General features: G+C 43.0%; 1 protein-coding gene across 1 annotated transcript; it reads left to right on the forward strand.

Annotated features, from left to right (window-relative positions):
- The first annotated feature begins 11 nt into the window (after positions 1 to 11).
- GLOD4 (glyoxalase domain containing 4) lies at positions 12 to 21260 on the forward strand. The gene is made up of 9 exons (XM_055402920.2): positions 12 to 163; positions 3429 to 3478; positions 4059 to 4179; positions 8576 to 8720; positions 11770 to 11906; positions 13821 to 13907; positions 14181 to 14294; positions 14383 to 14469; positions 20897 to 21260. The coding sequence occupies exons 1-9, from the start codon at positions 74 to 76 to the stop codon at positions 20960 to 20962; spliced, it is 897 nt and encodes a 298-aa protein (XP_055258895.1). The 5' UTR covers positions 12 to 73; the 3' UTR covers positions 20963 to 21260.
- The last annotated feature ends 948 nt before the right edge of the window (positions 21261 to 22208 follow it).

A 22208-nucleotide genomic window follows, 5' to 3' on the forward strand; every position in this document is an offset into this window, starting at 1 on the left:
CGTCACGAACGCGCCGGCGTCCGCTGTGGTTTGTGAGCCGCTGTACGCGTGACCGGAGGTAGTGTAGGTGGTCATGGCGAATCGCAGAGCTCTGCACTTCGTGTTCAAAGTGGGAAACCGCTTCGAGACGGCGTGTTTCTATCGCGATGTCCTGGGGATGAAGGTGCACGCGGGGCGGAGAGGGGCTGGAGCGCGAGGGGGGCGCGAGTGACTGAACCCCACCTGGCCGAGGGAAGAGAAAGGGGTGCGCTGTGAATTTCACTGCGAACCCGGGTGTCGGACCTTAGCCCCAGGACTTCCCATTAACTCTGTGGTTTTCAGGTTCAGGAAGCATCACTAATTGCAGCTTGGGTTAGATGGACTTTGAAAGGGGGCTCACACTAGTTGCCGACTGTGCGCGCACACAGGTCCTTTCAGTTTAAGTTCTTTCACGAATGTTTATTCCTGTCTTTGCGAAGTTTCCAGTCTGTGGGGAAGATAGTAAATAAAAGGTTACGTAATACTCTTCCAGTAAACAGTGACTTTTCTGATTTGGAGCCTTTTGGTTTTAGATACCAGCATAATTCAGAGCTCTACTTCTCCTGGGGTTGGTTTGAATGGATCACTCAGTCTGTCTAGGTGAACGCTCCAGCTCGTCTCAGAAGTGTGAAATCAGAACCCATTCTCCTTTCCAGCACCTGGAATTGGCATCTCCCCAGCTGTGATTCTGCAGAGATCACCTGGGTGGCAAGCACAGGTGGAAGCTGTTGGAAGGTTCCTGCTACGCAGGGACTTTGGATGTTGTCAACTGAAAGAAAAATTAACAACCTGAGATTTTTTTAGTTAATTTTTATTTGGGGACCTTCCTAAGGACTCTAGTGTGGAAGACAGCCTCTCGATAGCTCTGAGGAACTGGTCTGAAGAGGCAAGGGAAGAGCTAGAAGGTATATGAGTTTTTTGCTTGAAGATGGGGAAGAACCCAAAACCATGTAGGAACATCAAAAGATTACTGCTAAGCACAGAAATAGACAGCTCAAGTTAATGGTTTTAGTGTTTTTCTGTGCGTGGGAAGATGGGTTCTGAGTACCTTGAAATTCTTCCTTAGAAATGCATCTTAAATGTCTAGGACCAGTATCCAAAAGCAGAGAAAGCTTCTTGTTATTTTTCCATCCTGAATTCCCCTCAGGGTGTGCTGTTGGCGAATGACTGCATTAGCTGATTCTTTGATCCTTGTTGAAATGGAATTGCAGGCAACATTGTTTACACTGTGCAAGAGTAAGACTTAATGTTGAGACACTGCAGAGTACAAAAGGAATTACCTAAGTTCATCAGTGATTTAAAGAATATCACCTATTTCATGGTTCTGTTTTGGGCTTTGGTGACAAAGATGAAAATGACCCTGTTATCTGTCCTCAGTTAAGATCCTGGTTTGGTGGGAATTGTATTTGTACATTGCAGATGGTATTGGAAGTTAAAATGTGGTGATAGAAAACCATAAAACACTCCCTTAAAGTGTTTCCTCATTGATTAAAGGGTGGTTGTAAAGATTAAACGTTATTATATCTGTAGTATTTGACATGTGGTTTGTATTATGAAGTGTTAGCTATCATTATTATAAAAGTACAAGAGGAGAGATTTAACTCTGACCTGGGTCCTCAGGAAATAATTCATAGAGACCTTGTACTTGAGTTGACCCCTAAAGATAGGATTTCCACAGACCTAGATTAGCAGTCTGAACAGCTAATGCACTTGTAAGGTATGTTTGGGAAGCATCACTAGTTTTACATGCCTTTAGCTTAGATTACTTAGTTGAAGTTGAGGAGATGGGATACCAGGACAAATAGGTTGGAACTGCTTCTTATAGTATCTTGAATAATATGCTAAGGAATTTGGATTTTATGTCATAGTAAATGGGGAGCTCTCTTACATTTCGGAACAGGGCAGTGATGTGATCAGAGCTGTGCTTTAGTAGCTTAATTTTATGGTGGTTTTAAGGAAAGATCAATAAGGATGATTTCTAATAGTCTGTGAGAGATGTGATGAGAACTTGAACTGGAGCAGTCAGTAGCTGTGGGGCTCAAAAAGGAAAATGGAAACTGGCACATTGAGAGCATACTGTGTAGTAGGTTCTGTGTCAAATGCTTTAATAAATTATCTATTTTCATAAGATACTAGACTCAGATCCTAATATGTCATTTTCAGAGTTACGCAACTGAAACCGTTTGATGTCATTTCGGGGTGCTCCAATGAGCTTCCGATACTCTAGTCCTATATGTCTCCATGCAGGAAAAATTCAACCAGAGGCAAAGTGATAGATAAGAAGCAGTTTATTAGAATAGGATGCTTGTGAAGTTTACAAGCAGGCGGACAAGGGATACCATGCCCCAAGAACTCAGTGGGCTACAGTTTTATAATCAAAGGAAAAGTGGGGAGGGAGAGAAGAACTTCTTTGTGTTTCTTGAGTGGACATCATGCTTCCATCATCAGCTCCTCCTCCAGATTGGGCAAGGGGGTTTTCTTGTCTCTACGTGGTCAAGCTAGGTCCACAAATTATTATTTCTTATGTGTGCAGAGAGCAAGTCCTAGGGATCTTTAACTTACTGAGCTTACTGGGCAGAATGTGGATCTCGTGCCACCATTGTTTTATTGTTTGGGGGCATATCTCCTGCTTCTGTGGCATGGTTTTGTTACTAAGCAAGCCTGCCTGGTTTTGTGGTTAAGCAAACCCGCTTTCTTGAGTAATCATTTACAGGGGTCTCCCATATTTTTTTCTACCTGCAGTCCCCTAGTGGGATTCACTATTGAATCAACTACTTTGTCCCTTTACTCTGTCCCCCACAATTAAGTGAAGGCCACGCTTTTTTTTTAACTACACATTACCACTTCCTGGTGTATGTAGATGTCACAACTTTGCTTGGTTGCCTGACCCTTGCTATGAAGCTATTCTTTTTTTTTTTTGGCCATGCTGTGTCTTTATTGCTGTGTGGGCTTTTCCCTAGTTGTAGCGAGTGGGGACTACTCTAGTTGCAGCATCGTGGCTCCTCGTGTCGCAGAGCACAGGCTGTAGGGTGCATGGACTTCAGTAGTGGCAACACGTGGCCTCAGTAGTTGCAGTTCCCGGGCTCTAGAGCACAGGCTCAGTAGTTGGGGCCCAAGGGCTTAATTGCTCAGCAACATGTGGGATCTTTCTGCATCAGGGATCAAAACTATATCTCCTGCACTGCAGGCAGATTCTTTACCACTGAGCCACCAGGGAAGCGCAGTATCAAGCCATGCTCTCTTACTTCATCTTCCAGCCTGAGAAGGATATCCAGCTCACCATCTTCCGTTCATCTTAAGTGTAAAAGACTGCAGATGATAATGTCTGTGTTTTGACATTTGAGTTTGTGCTAAATATGCTGTGTGCAGTACAAGGAAAACGTTGCCATTTATTCTAATTCCCTTACCAGATTCTTCGGCATGAGGAATTTGAGGACGGCTGCAAAGCTGCCTGTAATGGGTATGACACTTTGTTTCTTAACATCTCCTTAAGCTCTGAATACCCGGAGAATAGAACGCAGTTTCTCAAAGCACGTAGAAGGCAGCAGAGGAAATTAAGGAGGCAATAAAAAACAGAAATAAGAAATTAGGGAGGCAGCTTCAGGGTCACAAAGAAATGTATTCTGTGGATGAAGCAATGTCTTATCGAGTATCTCTTAGTTAAGCTTAGTAGTCATGGCCTGAAATTCCAAGGCCTGATGGGAGTTGCATGCCTGCTGACAAATATGCAAAACATAAGGTCAGGTGGGAAAACTGTCCCTATAGGATGCAGCTCCCTGCTTTCAAGGAAAGGTAAACAAATCTTTCCCTCAAGTAAGTGCCACACAGGTGGTCCTGGGAGCCTTCGTTGACAGGGCTCCTGAGCACTGTCCACGGCTGCTCTTAGCACCGGCTAAGGCCATCATGTCCTTACGGGTACTTGGAGGACCAGAGGGGACTGCCCACTTCTCATTCCAGTAACTCTCTGAGGGCGGCCTGAAGCAGATTTTTGTCTGTGATCATTGGGTTGGTTTGTATTTTTTTTCTTTTCACTTTTCTAGGCCTTATGATGGGAAGTGGAGTAAAACAATGGTGGGGTATGGACCTGAGGGTGATCACTTTGTCACAGAACTGACTTACAATTATGGCATCGGCAGCTACCAGCTTGGCAATGACTTCCTGGTAAGTACTATTTTGTTCTAGCTGGGTTTTGGCTTTATATTTGAGAGGTCACTGAGACACCTGTAGATAATGATTACTAACTGAATTGATAACTTTGGGCATGGTTTAGTAATCAGTTTCATGGTTTCTATTTAAAAAAGAACTAAACTGGGGTGGGGTGTGGGAGGGAGGCTCACCAGGGAGGGGATCTATGTATACAGTAAGCTGATTCATGTTGTACAGCAGAAACTTAACACAATGTGGTGAAGCAGTTATATTCCAATTTAAAAAATAATGATAATAAAAATGTATTGAATATTTAAAAAAAATTAAAAAAGAACAAAACCAAAAAACCTGCTTGGGCATCTTGTCTCCAGGCTGGCTTCAGGATGAAATGTGTTCTCCCAGCATTTAGAAATCAAGTTCGAAATGTAGAGACAGCTTTGAAGGAGAGAGGACTCCCCTTGGGGAATGGCTGAACTGTGAGAGGTGGAGGGGCCAGAGTCATTGGTTCATCAGATTCCCAGCACCATCCAGAGAAGTGTTTTCTCTCTAGTGGACAGTTGTGATTGGTTCAGGCGATTGCAGTCAATCCCAGCCACAGAAAAATCTGACAAGGTTTTAAGGATAAAAAAGTGGCATTGCATACGCTGTGTTCATTCATTCAAGAGCTCAAGTTATTGTGCATCTATTAGAGTAACAGTATTGAAACCACTGGGCGTCATTCGGGGAGCTCTGAAGAGCTCTGGTGCCGTAGTCTTTTATGACTTAGCACAGAAAAGAGTTCAGCTCCAGCTAAAGTGGTAGATAAGAAGCGATTTATTAGAACAGGATGCTTGTGAGGCTTACAAGTGGGCAGGCTAGAGATGCCACGTCCCAGGAACTTAGTGGGCTACAGTTTTATAATCAAAGGAAAAGTGTGGAAGGAGAGAACTTCTTTGTCTCTTTTGTGTAGACATCATGCTTCCATCATCAGCTCCTCCTTCCGGTTGGGCAGCGGAGTTTTCTTATCCCTATGTGGTCAAGCTAGGTCCACAAATTACTGGGGTTTTTTTTGTATGCAGAGATTTTGTCCTAGGGATCATTAACTGACTGAGTGCGCTGGTCAGGACGTGGGTCTCGTGCCACCGTTGTTTAATTCTTTGAGGGCGTGTCCCACACTTCTGTTGCATAGTTTTGTTACTAAGCAAGCCCTGTCTGGTTTTGTGGTTAAGCTCACCTGCTTCCTTGAGTAATCATCAGCTTACAGGGGACTCCCATATTTTTTTCTCCTTACAGTCCCCTAGTGGGATTCACTGTTTAATCACCTAGTTTGTCCCTTTAGTCTGTCCCTATCTGTATCTACCACTTGCTGATCAGTTACTACGAGATACAGTGTCACTGAGAATTGATGCTTTTGAACTGTGGTGCTGGAGAAGACTCTTGAGAGCCCCTTGGACTGCAAGGAGATCCAGCCAGTCCATTCTAAAGGAGATCATTCCTGGGTGTTCATTGGAAGGACTTCTGCTAAAGCTGAAACTCCAGTACTTTGGCCACCTCATGTGAAGAGTTGACTCACTGGAAAAGAGTCTGATGCTGGGAGGGATTGGGGGCAAGAGGAGAAGGGGACGACAGAGGATGAGCTGGCTGGATGGCATCACCAACTCGATGGACATGAGTTTGAGTGAAGTCCGGGAGTTGGTGATGGACAGGGAGGCCTGGCGTGCTGTGATTCATGCGATCGCAAAGAGTCGGATACAGCTGAGCGAGTGAACTGAACTGAACAGTGTCACTGGGCCCAAATACACAGCAGGAGTGGAGTAATTTGTTCTTCCTCAGAATCTGTCCAGGAAATCTACCTTGTGTTATTTTGGTCATTTGCTCTCATTATTCCTGTTAACTCATTAATTAACTCATTGACACATTGAAATAAAGGTAACTAGATGGAAGTTCATACGAGGGTCCGATATCTGCAAAAGTGTTTTGTAAATGGAAAGGATGGCTCAGACTTAACATAAAATATTTCTATTTCTTTTTCTCACTCTCCATGCCACTGACTAATTAATTCATCTAAAAGATATTTCTTGTGACTTGCTCTATGGCATATCCCTTGTTAGATCCTGGGGATACAGTAGAGAGTGGAGTATGTTCCCTGACCTAAGGAGCTCCCCGTGTGATGGGGGAAACAAGTAAAGAGACAACAGGAATACAGTGTGACAAGTGTCAGATTGGGGTAGGAACAGGGGGATGTGGGAACACACAGGAGGAATCTCCAGTCTGTTCTCTGATGGGTGAGAGTTCAGGGAAGGCTTCCTGGAGGAGACACCCAAGCCAGGTGAGGGAGACTGGACAGGAAGGTGAGATGCCTGTCCTGCACACGTGCACAGGCCTGGCGGTGAGGGGAGCCTGGCGCCCAGAGAACTGAGTTGCACAATCTGGCTGGAGCTTAGTGTGTGGAGAAGAGAGAGGGCAGAGTTGAGGCTGGAGGAGTCCTCTGGGGCTGCATCATATCAGGACATTTAGATGTCCTTCTAAAAGCAGAGTGGAGCCATTTTTAAGCAGGAGCATAACACAGAATTTGCAGTATCCAAGTATCCCTGGCTAGAGCAGGGAGGTTGGGTTGGCAGGGCGCAAGACTGAAAGTGAGGCAGCCAGCCCAAAGGTTATGCAGTGACAGCAGTGGGAGGGAGACTGGATGGATTTGAGATGTCAGAGACAGCAGTCATAGGATTTGGCGCTTCAGTGTATATGAGGGGCTCTGTGTTTCTTCTCATCTCTCTATTCCTTATGCTCCAAATTTAAATCAGGCTGAGAAAAAAGGGGAAAACCAACTTGGTGCCATGAACCAAGGAGAGGGGCCCAGAGCCTGACAGACGATAAATAATAAACTTGAATGAATGAATGAATAAATAAATAGTCTAATATCATTTTAACTATGATCATTGCAATGGGCAAAGAACGGAGGAGAGAAAAGGAGCTTGGGGGTAGGTGCAAATGACCAGTTTCAAGTAGGGTGTTGAGAGTAGCTTTCCGTGAGAAGGTGATATTTGAACAAAGGCTCGAAGGGGATAAGAGTTAGCTGTGTGAGTATCTCAGGGAAGAGCGTTTCAGCTAGAAAACGGCCAGTGCAAAAGCCCTCAAACAGCGCCTGGCATGTTGGAGAAAATGCGGAGAGGACAGTGGAGACGGGGACAGGGGAGGAGATGGGCTCAGAAATGCCTGGGTCAGGGTCTAGACGCCCCCGGTGACTCAGTGGTAAAGAGTCCGCCTGGCTGTACAGAAGATGCATTTTCGATCCCTGGCCCAGGAAGATCCCACGTGCCTTGGAGCAGCTAAGCCCGTGTGCCACAGATGTTGAGCTTGCACCCTAGAGCCTGGGAGCTGCAACTACCAAACCCACGTTCTGCAGCTGCTGACACCCGCATACCCTAGAGCTCGTGCTTTGCAACAAGAGAAGCCACCGCAATGAGGAGTCCTCACACCACATCTAGAGAGGAGCCCCTGCTCGCCACAGCTAGAGAAAAACTCTCATGGCAACAAAGAACCAACATGGCCAAAAATAAAAAATGACCTGGGTCAGATCATCTTAGCCCTTTTAGGCCATTGTAAGCCATCCCAGGGTAAAATGAAGAGCCATCAAGGGTTTTAAGCGGAAGAATGACAACATGGGATTGCCGTCTTGAGGGTAGACAGTAGGATGGGTTTCAGAACGTTTACTCCAGTTGCAGAGAGGCTGATGGATTAACAAGACTGAAGGCAGAGGCTGATCTACCATCCAAGCTAGAAACGAGGCCAGATATATTGGAAGGTATAGTGTACATTCTTAGATATTTTCATTACACTTAAATAAAGGATGCCTTGATAGTTGGTTTATATTTTTTGGTTTTAAAAGTAAAAATAAAAACAAAAAAGTTTAATTAGGTAGCTGGCAAGCCAAGGGTAAGATCAAGATTTCTCTGACCACATCTTGAAAATGAGGGAGGATTTTCTCTGTTAGTGAAAGTGAAAGTTGCTTAGTCATGTCTGACTCTTTGCGACCCTGTGGAATTCAGTCCATGGAATTCTCCAGGCCAGGATGCTGGAGTGGGTAGCCTTTCCCGTCTCCAGAATATCTTCCCAACCCAGGGATCGAACCCAGGTCTCCCATATTGCAGGTGGATTCTTTACCAGCTGAGCCACAAGGGAAGCCCGATTTTTGTTATTTAATGGATCTAATTTCTCTGGCATTTGAATTTCTGGCCTACCATCCACAAAGTTTGGAATCTTTGTGGGAGAAAAATATCCAAGACTGACTTCAAAATTAGTAGCAGAAAGTTTTGAATGCCGCTCAAATCTTAGGTGTTTGACATAAAGGCAGTGGGGTTTTACTTCATTGTCTTCTAAAGAAGATCTGTTGTGATTATGCTCTTGGATTATTATGTTCTGTCGTTTGTCATAGGGTATCACGGTGGCTTCCAGCCAAGCTGTCAGCAACGCTAGGAAGCTGAAGTGGCCACTCAGTGAAATGGGAAACGGTGTGTTTGAAACCAAAGCCCCTGGAGGATATAAGTTTTATTTGCAGGACTGCAGTCCACCTCAGTCAGGTAATTATATCTGGACTGACAAAAGCCCTCTGTCTAAAGGCATCTGGTGGGAGGAGAGAGGGAACTTGACTTCCATCTCCTGTGGAGTCTCCGTGTTGACATGACTCGTCTTTCCCAAGCCAGTGTTGTTACTTGTCCCCTAAGAAATTATATGCTCTTGTCAGAACTTCAGTGCATCCCTATCGGTGTTCTGGAGTGGTTCGGTTCTACTGGTAACGTGTCAATGTAGGATACTTTCAGCTGCAAATATCAGAAAACCCACCTCTAGGTTGAATGGTTTAAAAAAATGTTGTAGTTCATAGAGCAGGTGTTGTCTCGGTCAGAAAGACTTGAGGGTCTGTTGATCCAGCAGCTCAGCATTGGCATCAGAAATCCAGATTCTGTCTCCATCCTCTTGTCCTGAGGGGTCCGCTTCTCCCCCTCACGGTGGTAGGGGGACTGCCAGTAGCATTTGGGGCTACCCGCCTGCACACTCTCATCTGGTAGGAGAAAGAGAAAGTGACTTCCTGTGGCTCTTCTTTAAAAGCACAGCAAAACTTTCCTAGAATCTTCTAGCAAACTTCCTGGTCAGAGTTGATTCACATATGCTGCTCCTGAACCAGTCACAGGCAGGCAGCAGATGCAGATTTATCCTTAGAGTCGTCTCCCCGGGCTGAGGAGTTTCCCAGACCACAGTGCTGGTTCTGGGTGAGTGAGATGAGGAGCCCACCACGCTGACCCCGCAGTGAGCAGGCGAGAAACTGCGCTACGTTTCACGTACCGCAGAGGTGTCCTCATGCATCCTACATGGATTGCTGAAAATTTTGCTACCTGCTTTGCCAAGAAAACTAAAAGCAAGAAAAGGAAAAGAAAAAAATTGCTGGTGAATAGCAGGGGCATTTGTGCCAGCCATTCACCCCGTCAGCACCCCTAAGTGGAGACCTTCTCTTCCCCTTCGCTGGTCTGCCTCAGCTCCCAGATGCCCCTCATACTGAGTCTGATGGTTGTGATTAATGTTACATGCTTTTCATCCAGAGCTCAGAAAAAGAGCAATGATTCCAGTATGGGAGGTTAGACTGGTGCTGTGGGACTTACTGAGAGATGGTATTTTGGAACTTCCCAGGTGATGTAAGGGATTTCCATGACTATTTTTATTGTTAGGTGATTGGTACTTGAAATACTTCACTTTGATACCTAACTCCTGCCATGAATTTTGCTGTACACTTTTTCCATAGTCTTCATGATACTTCAGTGTGTAAAATAATGCTGGGCCCCAGAGGCCTGAGATGTTTTTGTTCTTTGCGATGATAACACCTTGGGAGCCTTAATTTCTGGTTGGTAGTATAGACAGATCTCTCAGCCTAGGTAGTGTCCATCCTTTGAATGAATCACTCCTGTGTAGTCACACCCTCTGCAACTATTCCTGTCCCTGCATCCCTTCAGGGTGTGAGTCAGTTGGAATTTGTTGATTTCTCAATGAATGGGGAAAACTTAATCTGCCAGGGAGAGGTTCCTGTGACAGACATCTTGCTTTAGTCATGGTATTGCTAGTCTAGCAAACAGGACTAAGGCAGTGAAAATTGAAGAAAACTACATTGAGTTTGCCATAGTCAGATACAGACTTGGAACAGCTCTTCCAAAAGTCACTTTACAAAATAGAAGTTTCCAGTAATATTAAGCGTTTTAATATAACTTTTATTCATTTTTATATAAAAATATAGATTTTTTTTCTCCCTAGACAAACAGGCAGAAAGAAAACATAACCACTGTTAATATTTTAGAGTATATCCTTCCAACTTTTTAATCCAAAGAACTAAATACATAATCGGATACATATGGGATTCCATTGTGTGACATCATAGGAAGAGAAACAGTTGTTTGTTAGAAATTCATTTTGTCCCTGGTGTCTCCTTGTCATGAGCAACTCTGTGATGAGTGTCTTTGATGAAAGCCCTTCACACATCCACAGTTATTTCCTTAATTTCCGAAAATGGGATTGTTCTTTCAAAAGCAGGGGACATATTTTAGACACGTTCTGTCAAAATTGTTGCCCGGAAATATTACTAATTTACACTCTGCCATTATGGTTTTTCGCATTGCACTGTAGTAGTTAACTCTGTGAACTTTTTAAAATCATTTGCCGATTAGATAACAAAATGTTTTATTTGAATTCTAACTTTGTGAGGTTAAATGTGCTTTTGCATGTTCCTCCTTTTGTGGATTGCTGCTTCATTCCTCTTGCTTATTTTTCTAGGATGGGCATCTTTTTCCTATTGATGTTGAAATGTGACTTAAATATTAAGGACTTCTTGCTCATTTTTGTTGTTAAAGAAGACATTTCCTACTTTGTAGTTCAGTCTTTGATTGTAATTCTTGTTTCGGTTGTTGTGTACAAGTTTTCCAGTTTGTGTGATTAGCCTAGCACATTTTCTTCTTGGTGCTTTTTCTATCTTTGATGTCAGATTAATAAAAAAGATCTTTCTCCATCCCAGAATTGTTTAAATAATCACCTGTTTCGAGTATTTTCATGGTTTCATTCTTTCAGCTTAACCCTTTCACCCATCAGGAATGTATTTTGCTATCTAGTTTAAAGGTGTCGCTTCTTCCCACTGTAAGAAGCCAGTTACCTTAATGCCTTTTATTTAACAATGTGCCCTTTCATACTGGCCTAAAATCCCTTTCTTATCATAAACTGCTGCTCCTGCTAAGGCACTTCAGGCGTGTCTGACTCTGTGTGACCCCATAGACGGAAGCCCACCAGGCTCCCCTGTCCCCGGGACTCTCCAGGCAAGAACACTGGAGTGGGTTACCATTTCCTTCTCTAGTGTGTGAAAGTGAAAAGTGAAACTGAAGTTGCTCAGTCGTGTCCGACTCTTAGCGACCCCACGGACTGCAGCCTACCAGGCTCCTCCATCCATGGGATTTTCTAGGCAAGAGTACTGGAGTGCCTTGCCATTGCCTTCTCTGATATCATAAACTAAATTCTTGTATACACCTGAGCCTGTTTGGGTCCTTCGGTTCCATTCCTTTGCAGTGCCCTGTCTATTCCTGCTGTTTTGTTACCTTGCAGATCCGGTATTAAAAGTAACTCTAGCAGTGTCTGATCTTCAGAAGTCCTTGAACTACTGGTCTAATCTACTGGGAATGAAAATTTATGAAAAAGATGAGAAGGAACAGAGGGCTTTGCTGGGCTATGCTGATAACCAGGTGAGCAATCTTGGAAAGAAATAATCTGTTACTTTAGGTTTGACTTATAAATGAGGTTAACATGACGGTTATTCTCATAGTTTCTTCATAGTAATTCATTATTTAGAACAGGAGGAAATAAAAACTGCCGGGAAACTTACCACCCAGATATTACCTTTATTTATATTTGGAGATACATCCTTTCAGGAGTGGATTTGCTGAGTCAGAGGAGATGTAGGCAAGACTTAATGCAATGATGATAATCTATTTTCCTCTTTTTTAAAAAGAAAATATCATTTGAGCATGATTTAGTCCTTGCACTTTGACCCAGCACGTCTACTAAGAATTTATTTCCTAGATGCACTCATCCTACATGCGCACAAAGGAGTGTGTACAAGTTTACCTGCTGCAGCATTATTTGTAATAGCAAGATATAACCTAGGGAATTCCCTCTTGGTCCACTAGTGAGGACTCCACGCTTTCACTGCTAAGGGCCTGGGTTCAGTTTCTGGTAGGGGAACTAAAGCCTGCAAGTGGCCCAGTGTAAACAAAAAAAAAAAAAGAAAAGAAATAGCCTAAATGCTCTATCTTGAGAAACCTGTATGCAGGTCAGGAAGCAACAGTTAGAACCGGTCATGGAACAACAGACTGGTTCCAAATAGGAAAAGGTGTACGTCAAGGTTGTATATTGTCACCTTGCTTATTTAACTTATATGCAGAGTACATCATGAGGAACGCTGGGCTGGAAGAAGCACAAGCTGGAATCAAGATTGCTGGGAGAAATATCAATAACCTCAGATATGCAGATGACACTACCCTTATGGCAGAAAGTGAAGAGGAACTCAAAAGCCTCTTGATGAAAGTGAAAGAGGAGAGTGAAAAGGTTGGCTTGAAGCTCAACATTCAGAAAACAAAGATCATGGCATCTGGTCCCATCACTTCATGGGAAATAGATGGAAAAACAGTGGAAACAGTGTCAGACTTTGTTTTTTTGGGCTCCAAAATCACTGCAGATGCTGATTGCAGCCATGAAATTAAAAGACGCTTGCTCCTTGGAAGGAAAGTTATGACCAACCTTGATAGTATATTAAAAAGCAGAGACATTACTTTGCCGACCAAGGTCCGTCTAGTCAAGGCAATGGTTTTTCCCGTGGTCATGTATGGATGTGAGAGTTGGACTGTGAAGAAGGCTGATCGCCGAAGAATCGATGCTTTTGAACTGTGGTGTTGGAGAAGACTCTTGAGAGTCCCTTATACTGCAAGGAGATCCAACCAGTCCATTCTAAATGAGATCAATCCTGGATGTTCATTGGAGGGACTGATGCTAAAGCTGAAACTCCAATACTTTGGCCACCTCATGAGACGAGTTGACTCACTGGAAAAGACTCTGATGCTGGGAAAGGTTGGGGGCGGGAGGAGAAGGGGACGACAGAGAATGAGATGGCTGGATGGCATCACCGACTCTGTGGACATGAGTTTGAGTGTACTCCGGGAGTTGGTGATGGACAGGGAGGCCTGGCGTGCTGTGATTCATGGGGTCGCGGAGAGTCGGACACGACTGAGCGACTGAACTGAACTGAACTGAAATGCTCTATGGCTTCAGTAGTTGAGTGTTTTATGGTTCATGCATAGAATGGACTACTAAAGCAGCCATCAAAAAAATGAGTCTTATGTGCTGAGATGGTAATGTTAATTGGAGAAAAACAAGGGAAAGAATAATATATCAATTATGTTACCATTTGTATGTAAAAAAAAATGATATATGTCTATGCTGTGTATCTAGGATACACAGGAAACTGCTGATTGGTTGCCACTGGGGTGACAGTAGGAGGGAGACTTAGAATTTACTTTATTCCTTTATCCTGGTTTGAATTTTTTATTTTTAATCACTTGACCTGTTCTGAAAAATAAACCCATTTTCTTATGTCTTTTCAGTGTAAGCTGGAGCTGCAGGCCATCCCGGGGAAAGTTGATCATGCAACTGGTTTTGGACGCATTGCCTTCTCTTGCCCTCAGAAAGAGGTAATGTTTGGTACCAGGTCTTCTGTTGAAACTCTGTGACTAGCAACTTCCAAGAGCTAGGAACCCTGGCCCTCCCTGCTTCAGGTTCATGCTGGTTATGGCTTTGGTATGAAGTTCAGCAGTTGTCTCAAGAGCAGCTGAGATAATAGAAATCAAACAAGTGGTGCCAAGGTTCTCTCTGGTAGATCCGAGAGTCCTCCAGGGCTGCTGGGGACCGCGGCCCCAGTGTGATGTGGCATCCCTTGCTCACTGTGCCTTTTTGTCTTCCTCAAGTTGTCAGACTTAGAAGACTTGATGAAAAGGGAGAACCAGAAGATTCTGACTCCCCTGGTGAGTCTGGACACTCCAGGGAAGGCGACCGTGCAAGTGATCATTTTGGCTGACCCTGTAAGTATCACCCAGGAAGAGGACAGGCCTTCCCAGGGTTTTCTTCTGAGGTGTCTCTCTGCCAAATTTCTTTTCTCTCTTGGTGTAGGATGGACATGAAATTTGCTTTGTGGGGGATGAAGCATTTCGAGAACTCTCAAAGGTGGATCCAGAGGGAAACAAATTATTGGATGACGTGAGTCTCATTTCTAAATTCCTGTCCCCTTTGGCCAAAAGGGATAATGTGTATGGAGAAGGGCCAGTTCTTACTTTCAGAACCCTGTCCTTTTGCTGTTGGGGCGACTTGAGCCAGAGACTTGTGTCAGCTTCATGACCACTTATGTGACTCTTGGCGGGGTGCAGCATCTATGCCTTCTCTCCCTTCAGGCTGCCTTGAGGAAACCGCTGCTGCTAAATACATCACTGTTCTGCTCAGAGACTGGAAGTGCCCGACCGCCATCCGTTCTCACTATCTTAGCCCCTTGGTCATATCTTATCCATTCTGCAGCATCGTCCTCTTCCTTCCTGGCAAATTATTCTCACCAGCGTACAAACTAACTCCAATATCTTGAAAAACTCTGTATTCACCCCATTATCCATTCTCCAGGTTCCTTCTAAAAATCTCCCTGCATGCCATTTCTAGTTCTTTGTGTGTGTGTGTGTGTGTGTGTGTGTGTTTACTGTCTAATTTTGTCGGGATGGTGATTGATGGAGTAAGTCATCCCTTTTTAGTGAGAAACACAGAAACTAGTTGTTTGCAGGTGGTGAGAAGGGTGGAGTGAGGGACAGCAGAAGAAGCTTCATTGTAGTTGTTTTCTGAGGCAAAGGGGTATTTTGCTTTCAGAATATGAGAAGAAAAAAGGAGGAAGTACATCAGATTGTGCCTCATAGTGAAGAGGCTCCTGAGGAGGGGAGTGAGGGCTGCCACTCCAGATGAAGCTGTGTGACCTGGGGATCTCAGCACAGATTCCCAGCATCTCTGAACCCAGATTTCCTGCCTGCAAAATGGAGGAGACAGTCACAGATTTCTTTGGCCATGAATGCTATGATCTCATAGTGCTATGATCTCATAGTTCTTTATTTTTTTATTGAAGTATAGTTGATTCACAATGTGTTAATTTCTTCTGCACCATCTCTACTTCTTACCTTCCATTCACATTTCACTGTCTCCCGCACTGGCTCCTACCACACGGTGAAACGCTTGCGTTGACGTCATCAGTGACCTCCCTCTTGCCAAATCCAGTGACTGCTTTTCATCCTCATCAGACATGATCTTCCAGCAGCCTGCAAAGCCGCTGTGCAGTGTCGTACCCCAGCTTCCCGCTCATACCTTGTAGGTAGTCGCTGCTCAGTGAATACGTTGCTGCTGCTGGAAGGCATGAATCCCCCAGTCCTGGTTTCGTCACTTAGTAGCTATGTGACTGACCTTGACTTACTTCAAGTCTCTAAACTGCAGTTTTCTTATACAGAAACGTGAGGAAATAAGGTTGTCTGCCTCCCAGGATTGTTGTGTGGTTTATAGTGCTTGGCAAACTGCTGACATAATAACAGACACTCGGTTGAGGTTCATCAAAGCCAGAAATGTACAGAAGTTTTAGTGTTTCTAAATATTACCATGAAGGAAAAATAGACTCTCCGGCAACCTCTCAGTTGGCAGATTGCTCTTTCATCACTGACCGACCTCCTCGTCTCTCTTCCCCCTTGATGCTGGAGAGTCCGCCGTCTTCCTGTCTGTCTGGCGGCTTCCCCTCGGCCACGGGCACCTTTTCCTGTGACTGGTCCTGAAGCGATGCTGCCCACGGTCCCACTCTGGCTGTCTTTTCCTCTCCTCGTACGTTCTTTCTTTTCTCTGAGAAGTTACCTGCTCCTCTGGTTATCTCTGCTCTGAGCTTCAGCCATCATCTGTTCTAAACTTCCTAATTTCTAGTTCCCACTCCCCGCTAAGCTCTAAACAGGCATTTTTGATTGTTGTTACTGAGGTAAAATATACATTGAATTTAAGTGTACGGAAATTTGGTGTTCATGTTGTTAAATTTTGACACTTTCATAAACTCATATTCACTACTCAAAATATAGAGCATTTTCATCTTTATAGAAAGTTCCCTTATGTCCGTTTTCAACTTCCAGCTCCTCCTCCAGCTTCAACTACTGCTCTGATTTCTGTCACACTGGCTTTGTCTATCCTTGGACTTCTTATAAATGAAATGGCTTCTTTCAGTAACAGTTTTGAGATTCCTCCATGTAATTTCACATTCCAGAGTTCTCTTTTTTTCCCTTTTGCTGAGTGGTATTCAGTTTTGTGAATGTAGTAATCTGCTTATCCATTCTTCCAGTGGTGGACATTGGAATTTTTCTGCAGATTTTTATCTATTATAAGGAAGACTGCTATGAATAGTCTCATGTAACTCTTTTGGTGGACGTATGTTTCATTTCTCTTGCGTAAATACCTGAGAGGGGAATTGCTTTTACTTTCAAAGAAGCTGCCAAACAGTTGTCCAAAGCGATTGAATATTTTAAACTACCGGTCATGTATGTATAGAAAAGTTCCAGCTGTTCTAAATCCTCACCAACATTTGTGTGTTGTCTTTTTGTCCATCTCTTGCCATAATTTTATTTTTAATTATTGTTCAGTCACTAAGTTGTGTCCGACTCTTCGAGACTGTGTGGACTGTGGCACTCCAGGCTCCTCTGTCCTCCACCATCTCCTGGAATTTGCTCAGATTTGTGTCCATTGAGTTGGTGATGCTATGATTAAAAATTCCAAATATACACAGAAGAGAACAACAAATCCCTATGTGATTATCACCCATCAACTCTGCCATAATTTTTCATCATTCCTTTCCACCCCACTTTTTTTTTTGGCAGTGGAGATGTTTGTTGGAGAATTTTAAGGCAAATTTCAGATGCCATGTCGTTTCAACCCTAAATACTTAAGTGTTTTACACATTTTAAGATAATTTAAAAAGTAAAAGTTAAGGAATTTTCTTGTATACCACAGCGACATCATCACACTTAAAAATTCAACAATGTGGGACTACCTGGTGGTCCAGTGGTTAAGACTCCATGCTTCTGATTCAGGATGCATGGGTTTGATCCTGGGTCCAGAAGCTAAGATCCCCCATGCCACACAGCGTGGCCAAAAAAAATCAACAATGTATCCTTAATGTCACCTAAAATCTAGTTTTTATGAAACTTTCTCTGGCCATCTAAAAATAGTTTTATATATTAGTTTGTCCCATGTATTTTGTTAGTTTCTGTACTGCCCTGTGTATTTTTTAATTGACTTTAATATGATCGGACTATATCAATATGAATAACTTACCTGATTCATTGAGTTTCATGAAAAACTAACCAGTAGACACACCAATGATCTAGTTTACATTTTAGCCATTCTCTAACCTCTCAATATGAATTTATTTTCACTCTGTGTGTCTTTGCCTACATTATTTTATTGTCCTAGAATGTCCTTTTTCTCATTTGAATATTTGCATATTTTTCAAGGTCTATTTAAATAAATTTGAGGCTTTCTTATCGATGTGTTGGACTTCTGGATTCAAGTCATTTGTTAGATAATCTGTAAAGATTATCTACTTTTCCCATTCAGTGGTTTGCCTATTTATTTTCTTCATAGAGTCTTTTGAAGAGAAGACCTTTCTCTCAGTCCAGTTTATCAGCTCTTCCTTTCATGCCTAGTGCTTTGTGTCACATAGTGTTACAGCCAAAGAACCTCTTAACCTGGACACACTGAACATCACCACTCCACATGCCTGTAGCTTGCTTTGTCTTACTTTGGATCCATTCTTTGTTAATATTAGAGGAAAACAAAAGTTCCTGTTTATTAAGCATGTCCTATATTGACATGTTCTTAAGTGCCTTACCTATATTCTGTAACTTACCATAATTTGCAAGGTGGATAGCATTCCCCTTTCAGATAAGGAAACTGAGTTTCAAAAGAATAAATCACTCCATATTATACATTCCACAAGTTAGCAGGGCAGGGGCCCAAAGAGAGGTCTTTCAGGTTTCAAAGGCAGTTCTTTCTTCCTCTTCTGTACTCTGCTTCCTCCCCTGGTAGTACTGTATATCTGTTATCACAGTTGTTTAAGCTAGAATCCTCAGAGACAGTTTTTCTTTTAACATTTACTATGCTTTTTTTTTTTTTTTAAAGTATTTATTTCTTTGGCTGTGTCGTGCAGGGCATGGACTCTCTAATTGGTGGTGTGTGGGCTTCAGGAGTTGTGGTGCACAGGCTTAGTTGCCCCGGTGCATGTGGGATCTTGGTTCCCTGGCCAGGGATTGAACCCATGTCCCCTGCATTGCAAGGCAGATTCTTAACCACTGGACCACCAGGGAAGTCCCTAATATGCTTTTTATTTTAGAATACTTTTAGATTTACACACGGAGCCATTTCTGAATGTTGTTGCTCCCCACCCCTACATTCTCTTAGCAACAAGTCACCAAGAGCTGAGAGTTCTCCCTCGGAAATCCTCTGTCTACTTCTCTTTTGAAAGGGCTCTCATTTTCACCTCCAAATACTGCACAAACCTCCTCCCAGCTTCTAGGCAATCTCTGATGCCAGCAGTAGGCTTTCTAAAGCATAAATCCAGTCAGTTAAAAGAAAACTGTTAAATCTTCTGATGGCCCTTTGTTGCCTCCAAGATTAGTTCAAAACTCTGGCAGAGCACGTGACATGTCGGGCCAGAGTGTGTGCTGCCTCTCCTCCCCAGTTCACCCCCTTTCAGTCCCACTGAACTGTTTATATTAACCAAGATAGATCTCCATGCCTCCGCCCAAGGGTTGTTTTCCTTTTTCCCCTCCCCACTTACTCTGCTCATCCTTCAAAACTCAGAAGCTTTCTTGGGTTTTTCACACCAGTTTGTTGTTTCTCCCTACTTTCAGTGGCTCCTAGAAGACAGAAATGTCTGTGTCTTTGGGAAGTGGGAAGGTTTTGGTCTTCTTTGGCATAGTTTTGATTTTTAAATACATTTTATTTTTACCAATGTATTTTTAAAATGCATTTAAAAATCAGAAACACACAAAACAAATAAGACCTTTTATTTTCATCAAGGGCTTCCCAGGTGGCTCAGTGGTAAAGAATCTGCCTGCCAATGCAGGTTCAATCCCTGAGTTGGGAAGATCCCCTGGAAGAGGACATGGCAACCCACTCCAGTATTCTTGCCTGGAGGAATCCCATGGACAGAGGAGCCTGGTGGACTGCAGTCCGTGGGGTTGCAAAGAGTCAGACATGACTTAGCGACTGAGTGTTTATTTTCATTGAAATGAAAAATCAGATAGTACTAAGATTCTATATGAATGCAATGATGCCATCTCTGAGTCCACCTGCCCATGGCAGCCACTCTCAGCTTCACTGTTTCTTCATTTTCAGTTGCAGACAACATCTTTTGACTTCCTGCTGAAATAGATGAAGGATCTTACACTAGTTTTCCAACCAGTTAGTTACTCCTTTCCCGTTGGTCTGATATCACGTTTTTGTGGTCCTGTTATACACCAGGACACACACGCACACACATCCGCCTGCAAAAGAGTTGGTTCCATATCTGAATCTTCAACTATTTCGTGTGCTTCTCAAAGCATCAGACTTTATCTCTACTGCCACACCTGAACCCAGCATAATACCTGCCCCATAAGGAAAACTGGCACTTTTAAAGGTACAGTTGTCACTCAGTATCCACAGGGGTCGGTTCTAGGACCCACGGGAATACCAGAATCCTAGTATGCTCAAGGCCCGTAGTCAGCCCTCCAGACCTGCAGACACAGCGCTCGTGGAAACGGAGGCCTAACTGAGATTCAGTCCTTGAATGTATTTCCCTACCAAACAGCTAATTAGCATACACTTGGTTACATTGGACCTGGCCTTTTAGGAGACTTCTGCTGTAAACCCTGCTCCTGCCAACTCCCCTGTCCCCTTCTAAGACCTCAACCCCATGGACTAATACGATAAAAGGACTCTGGTGGAACCAAAGCATACTGTTTCTTAACAAAACTTCTTTTAGTTAAGCGGCCCCAAATGAAATAGTACCAACACTGGTGAAATAGGAAGGAGGTGTGGGAAAAGGAAGCCGTTCCAAGCTCATTACTAAAATGTCAGAATAACTTTTCACATTTGGTCTCATGATTAGACTGGGTCTCCTGAGCACTAAAGATTTCTTGAGAGAGGGGTTTCCCTGGTAGTCCAGTGCTTAAGACTCCGTGCTTCCACTGCAGGGAAGCATGAGTTCGATCTCCAGTGGGGGAACTAAGATCCCACGTGCTGTGTGGCACAGTCAAATAAAAATAAAGATTTTCTTTGGAGCCCACCAAGATGCTAAGAGTGCCAACACTTTCTGTTCCAAAGAGCCCACAGCCTGGTGTGCTTGGCCTTGCTTTCCAGCCAGCCGTCAGCCACACTTCCAGGCTGCAGGCTCTGCCCTTTACTCTGCAAAGTGAGAACTGACAAGCAATTGCTTGATACCCAACAGCAGTATCTGTCAAAGTAAACACAAGACTAGTGAATGAACATCTTTTAATTATTAATTTCTTGATGGTGGGCAGTGAGGTACGCAGTAGATTGTAAGTTTTATTTCCTGGATTGAGACTAAATAATTCCAATTTTGTTTCTACAGGCAATTGCGGGAGATAAAAGTGATGAATGGTTTGCTGCACAAAAGAAACCAAAGGCGACAGGTTAACCGAAGGCATCACGTGCAACAAGCGTTGGTGATTCTTGCCCAGCATCTGTGAGGCCTGACGTGTGCATTGCATGAGGAATGCTCTCACACCTTGGTGGTTTCCTGTACAGGCCAAGAGGCTGGGGTGGTGACGGTGCATGTATTTTAATCTTTAAAAGCTCTGATATATTATAGAAAATCTTACCTGCCATCATCAGTTCATTTAAAGAACTCTTGCTGTCATCTGTGCTGTCACTGCAAGGGTACATTCTGTATGTAACTCTATTAGATTAATAATAAATTCTTCTCCAGGCTGGGACAGCTGTTTGGAACATGACCTTTGATTGAGGGTTGAGGGAATTTTGTTAAGCATGTAGGTTTAATGAGAACAACTAAATCCAGATAAGTCCAAATCAGTTACTTACAGCAGGAGTCCTTCCAGGACCTGGAGACAGTATGCTGTTCTAATGTCTTACTCTGGCAGGCCTTGACATATAAAAACTTCTAAAGAAATTTCGTGCCTTGAACCAAAAGATTTGGTTAACATTCCGATATTCCTTGCTTTAAATTTTTTAGTCAGAAAAAACAGAAGGATGTAATGTTGCTACATGCCTGGCTCTGTGTTAGTTTCTCTCTCTCTATATATATATATATATTTGTATTTTTTTGCTTTTAATCCTCTTAAGAGACCATGTTAGATTTCTTAGAGATGGATTAGTTGATTCCTTCAGTATGGAAAACTTTTAAAATATTTTCTTGTTATTTTCTTTTTCATTCTGCAGAACAAATCACTTTTTATCACTGGAAACAAGTTATGCATTTTTATTATGAAATGCTTTTTGGAAATTATGCTTCTGAAATCAAGCTGTTACAAACAGTTTGTAAGAATCATTATTTAAAGGTGGTGGTCAGTTTCACACTTTAGGGAAGAAACTAAGGAGATTGGAAAGGACTGACTCAGAAGTTACCAGTTCCTGCACAATATACATGAAATTACTTGTAAATCATAGCCTCTAAAACCAATTGTGAGTTTCATTGCAAACCACACTGTGTTCCTCCTGTCCACAATTGGTTCACCTTTTTCCTATGCATAGGGAAATTATTATATGAGTTTTGAATAATCAAGTAAATAAATGCCTTGTGTGTCTTCTTTAGATTGATTCATTAATTCTCAGATTTTCTGTTAGATTATTAAGTAATTCTTGATATTTCTCTCTAGTAATACTGTTTTCCTGAAAAGAAACTATATTTTTCCCAGTGTGTTAGA

The sequence above is a fragment of the Moschus berezovskii genome, chromosome 20 (genome assembly GCF_049115385.1).
Source record: "Moschus berezovskii isolate FMDL1 chromosome 20, NW_MosBer_1.0, whole genome shotgun sequence".
NCBI lineage: Eukaryota > Metazoa > Chordata > Mammalia > Artiodactyla > Moschidae > Moschus > Moschus berezovskii.

What these genes read in the sequence shown, in the direction of transcription:
- GLOD4 (XM_055402920.2), top strand. Translation starts at nt 74, where the DNA reads ATGGCGAATCGCAGAGCTCTGCACTTCGTGTTCAAAGTGGGAAACCGC. An exon ending in TGGGCTATGCTGATAACCAG is followed by an intron (nt 11,907 to 13,820) that starts GTGAGCAATCTT and finishes ATGTCTTTTCAG; the next exon opens with TGTAAGCTGGAGCTGCAGGC. An exon ending in TGATCATTTTGGCTGACCCT is followed by an intron (nt 14,295 to 14,382) that starts GTAAGTATCACC and finishes CTCTTGGTGTAG; the next exon opens with GATGGACATGAAATTTGCTT.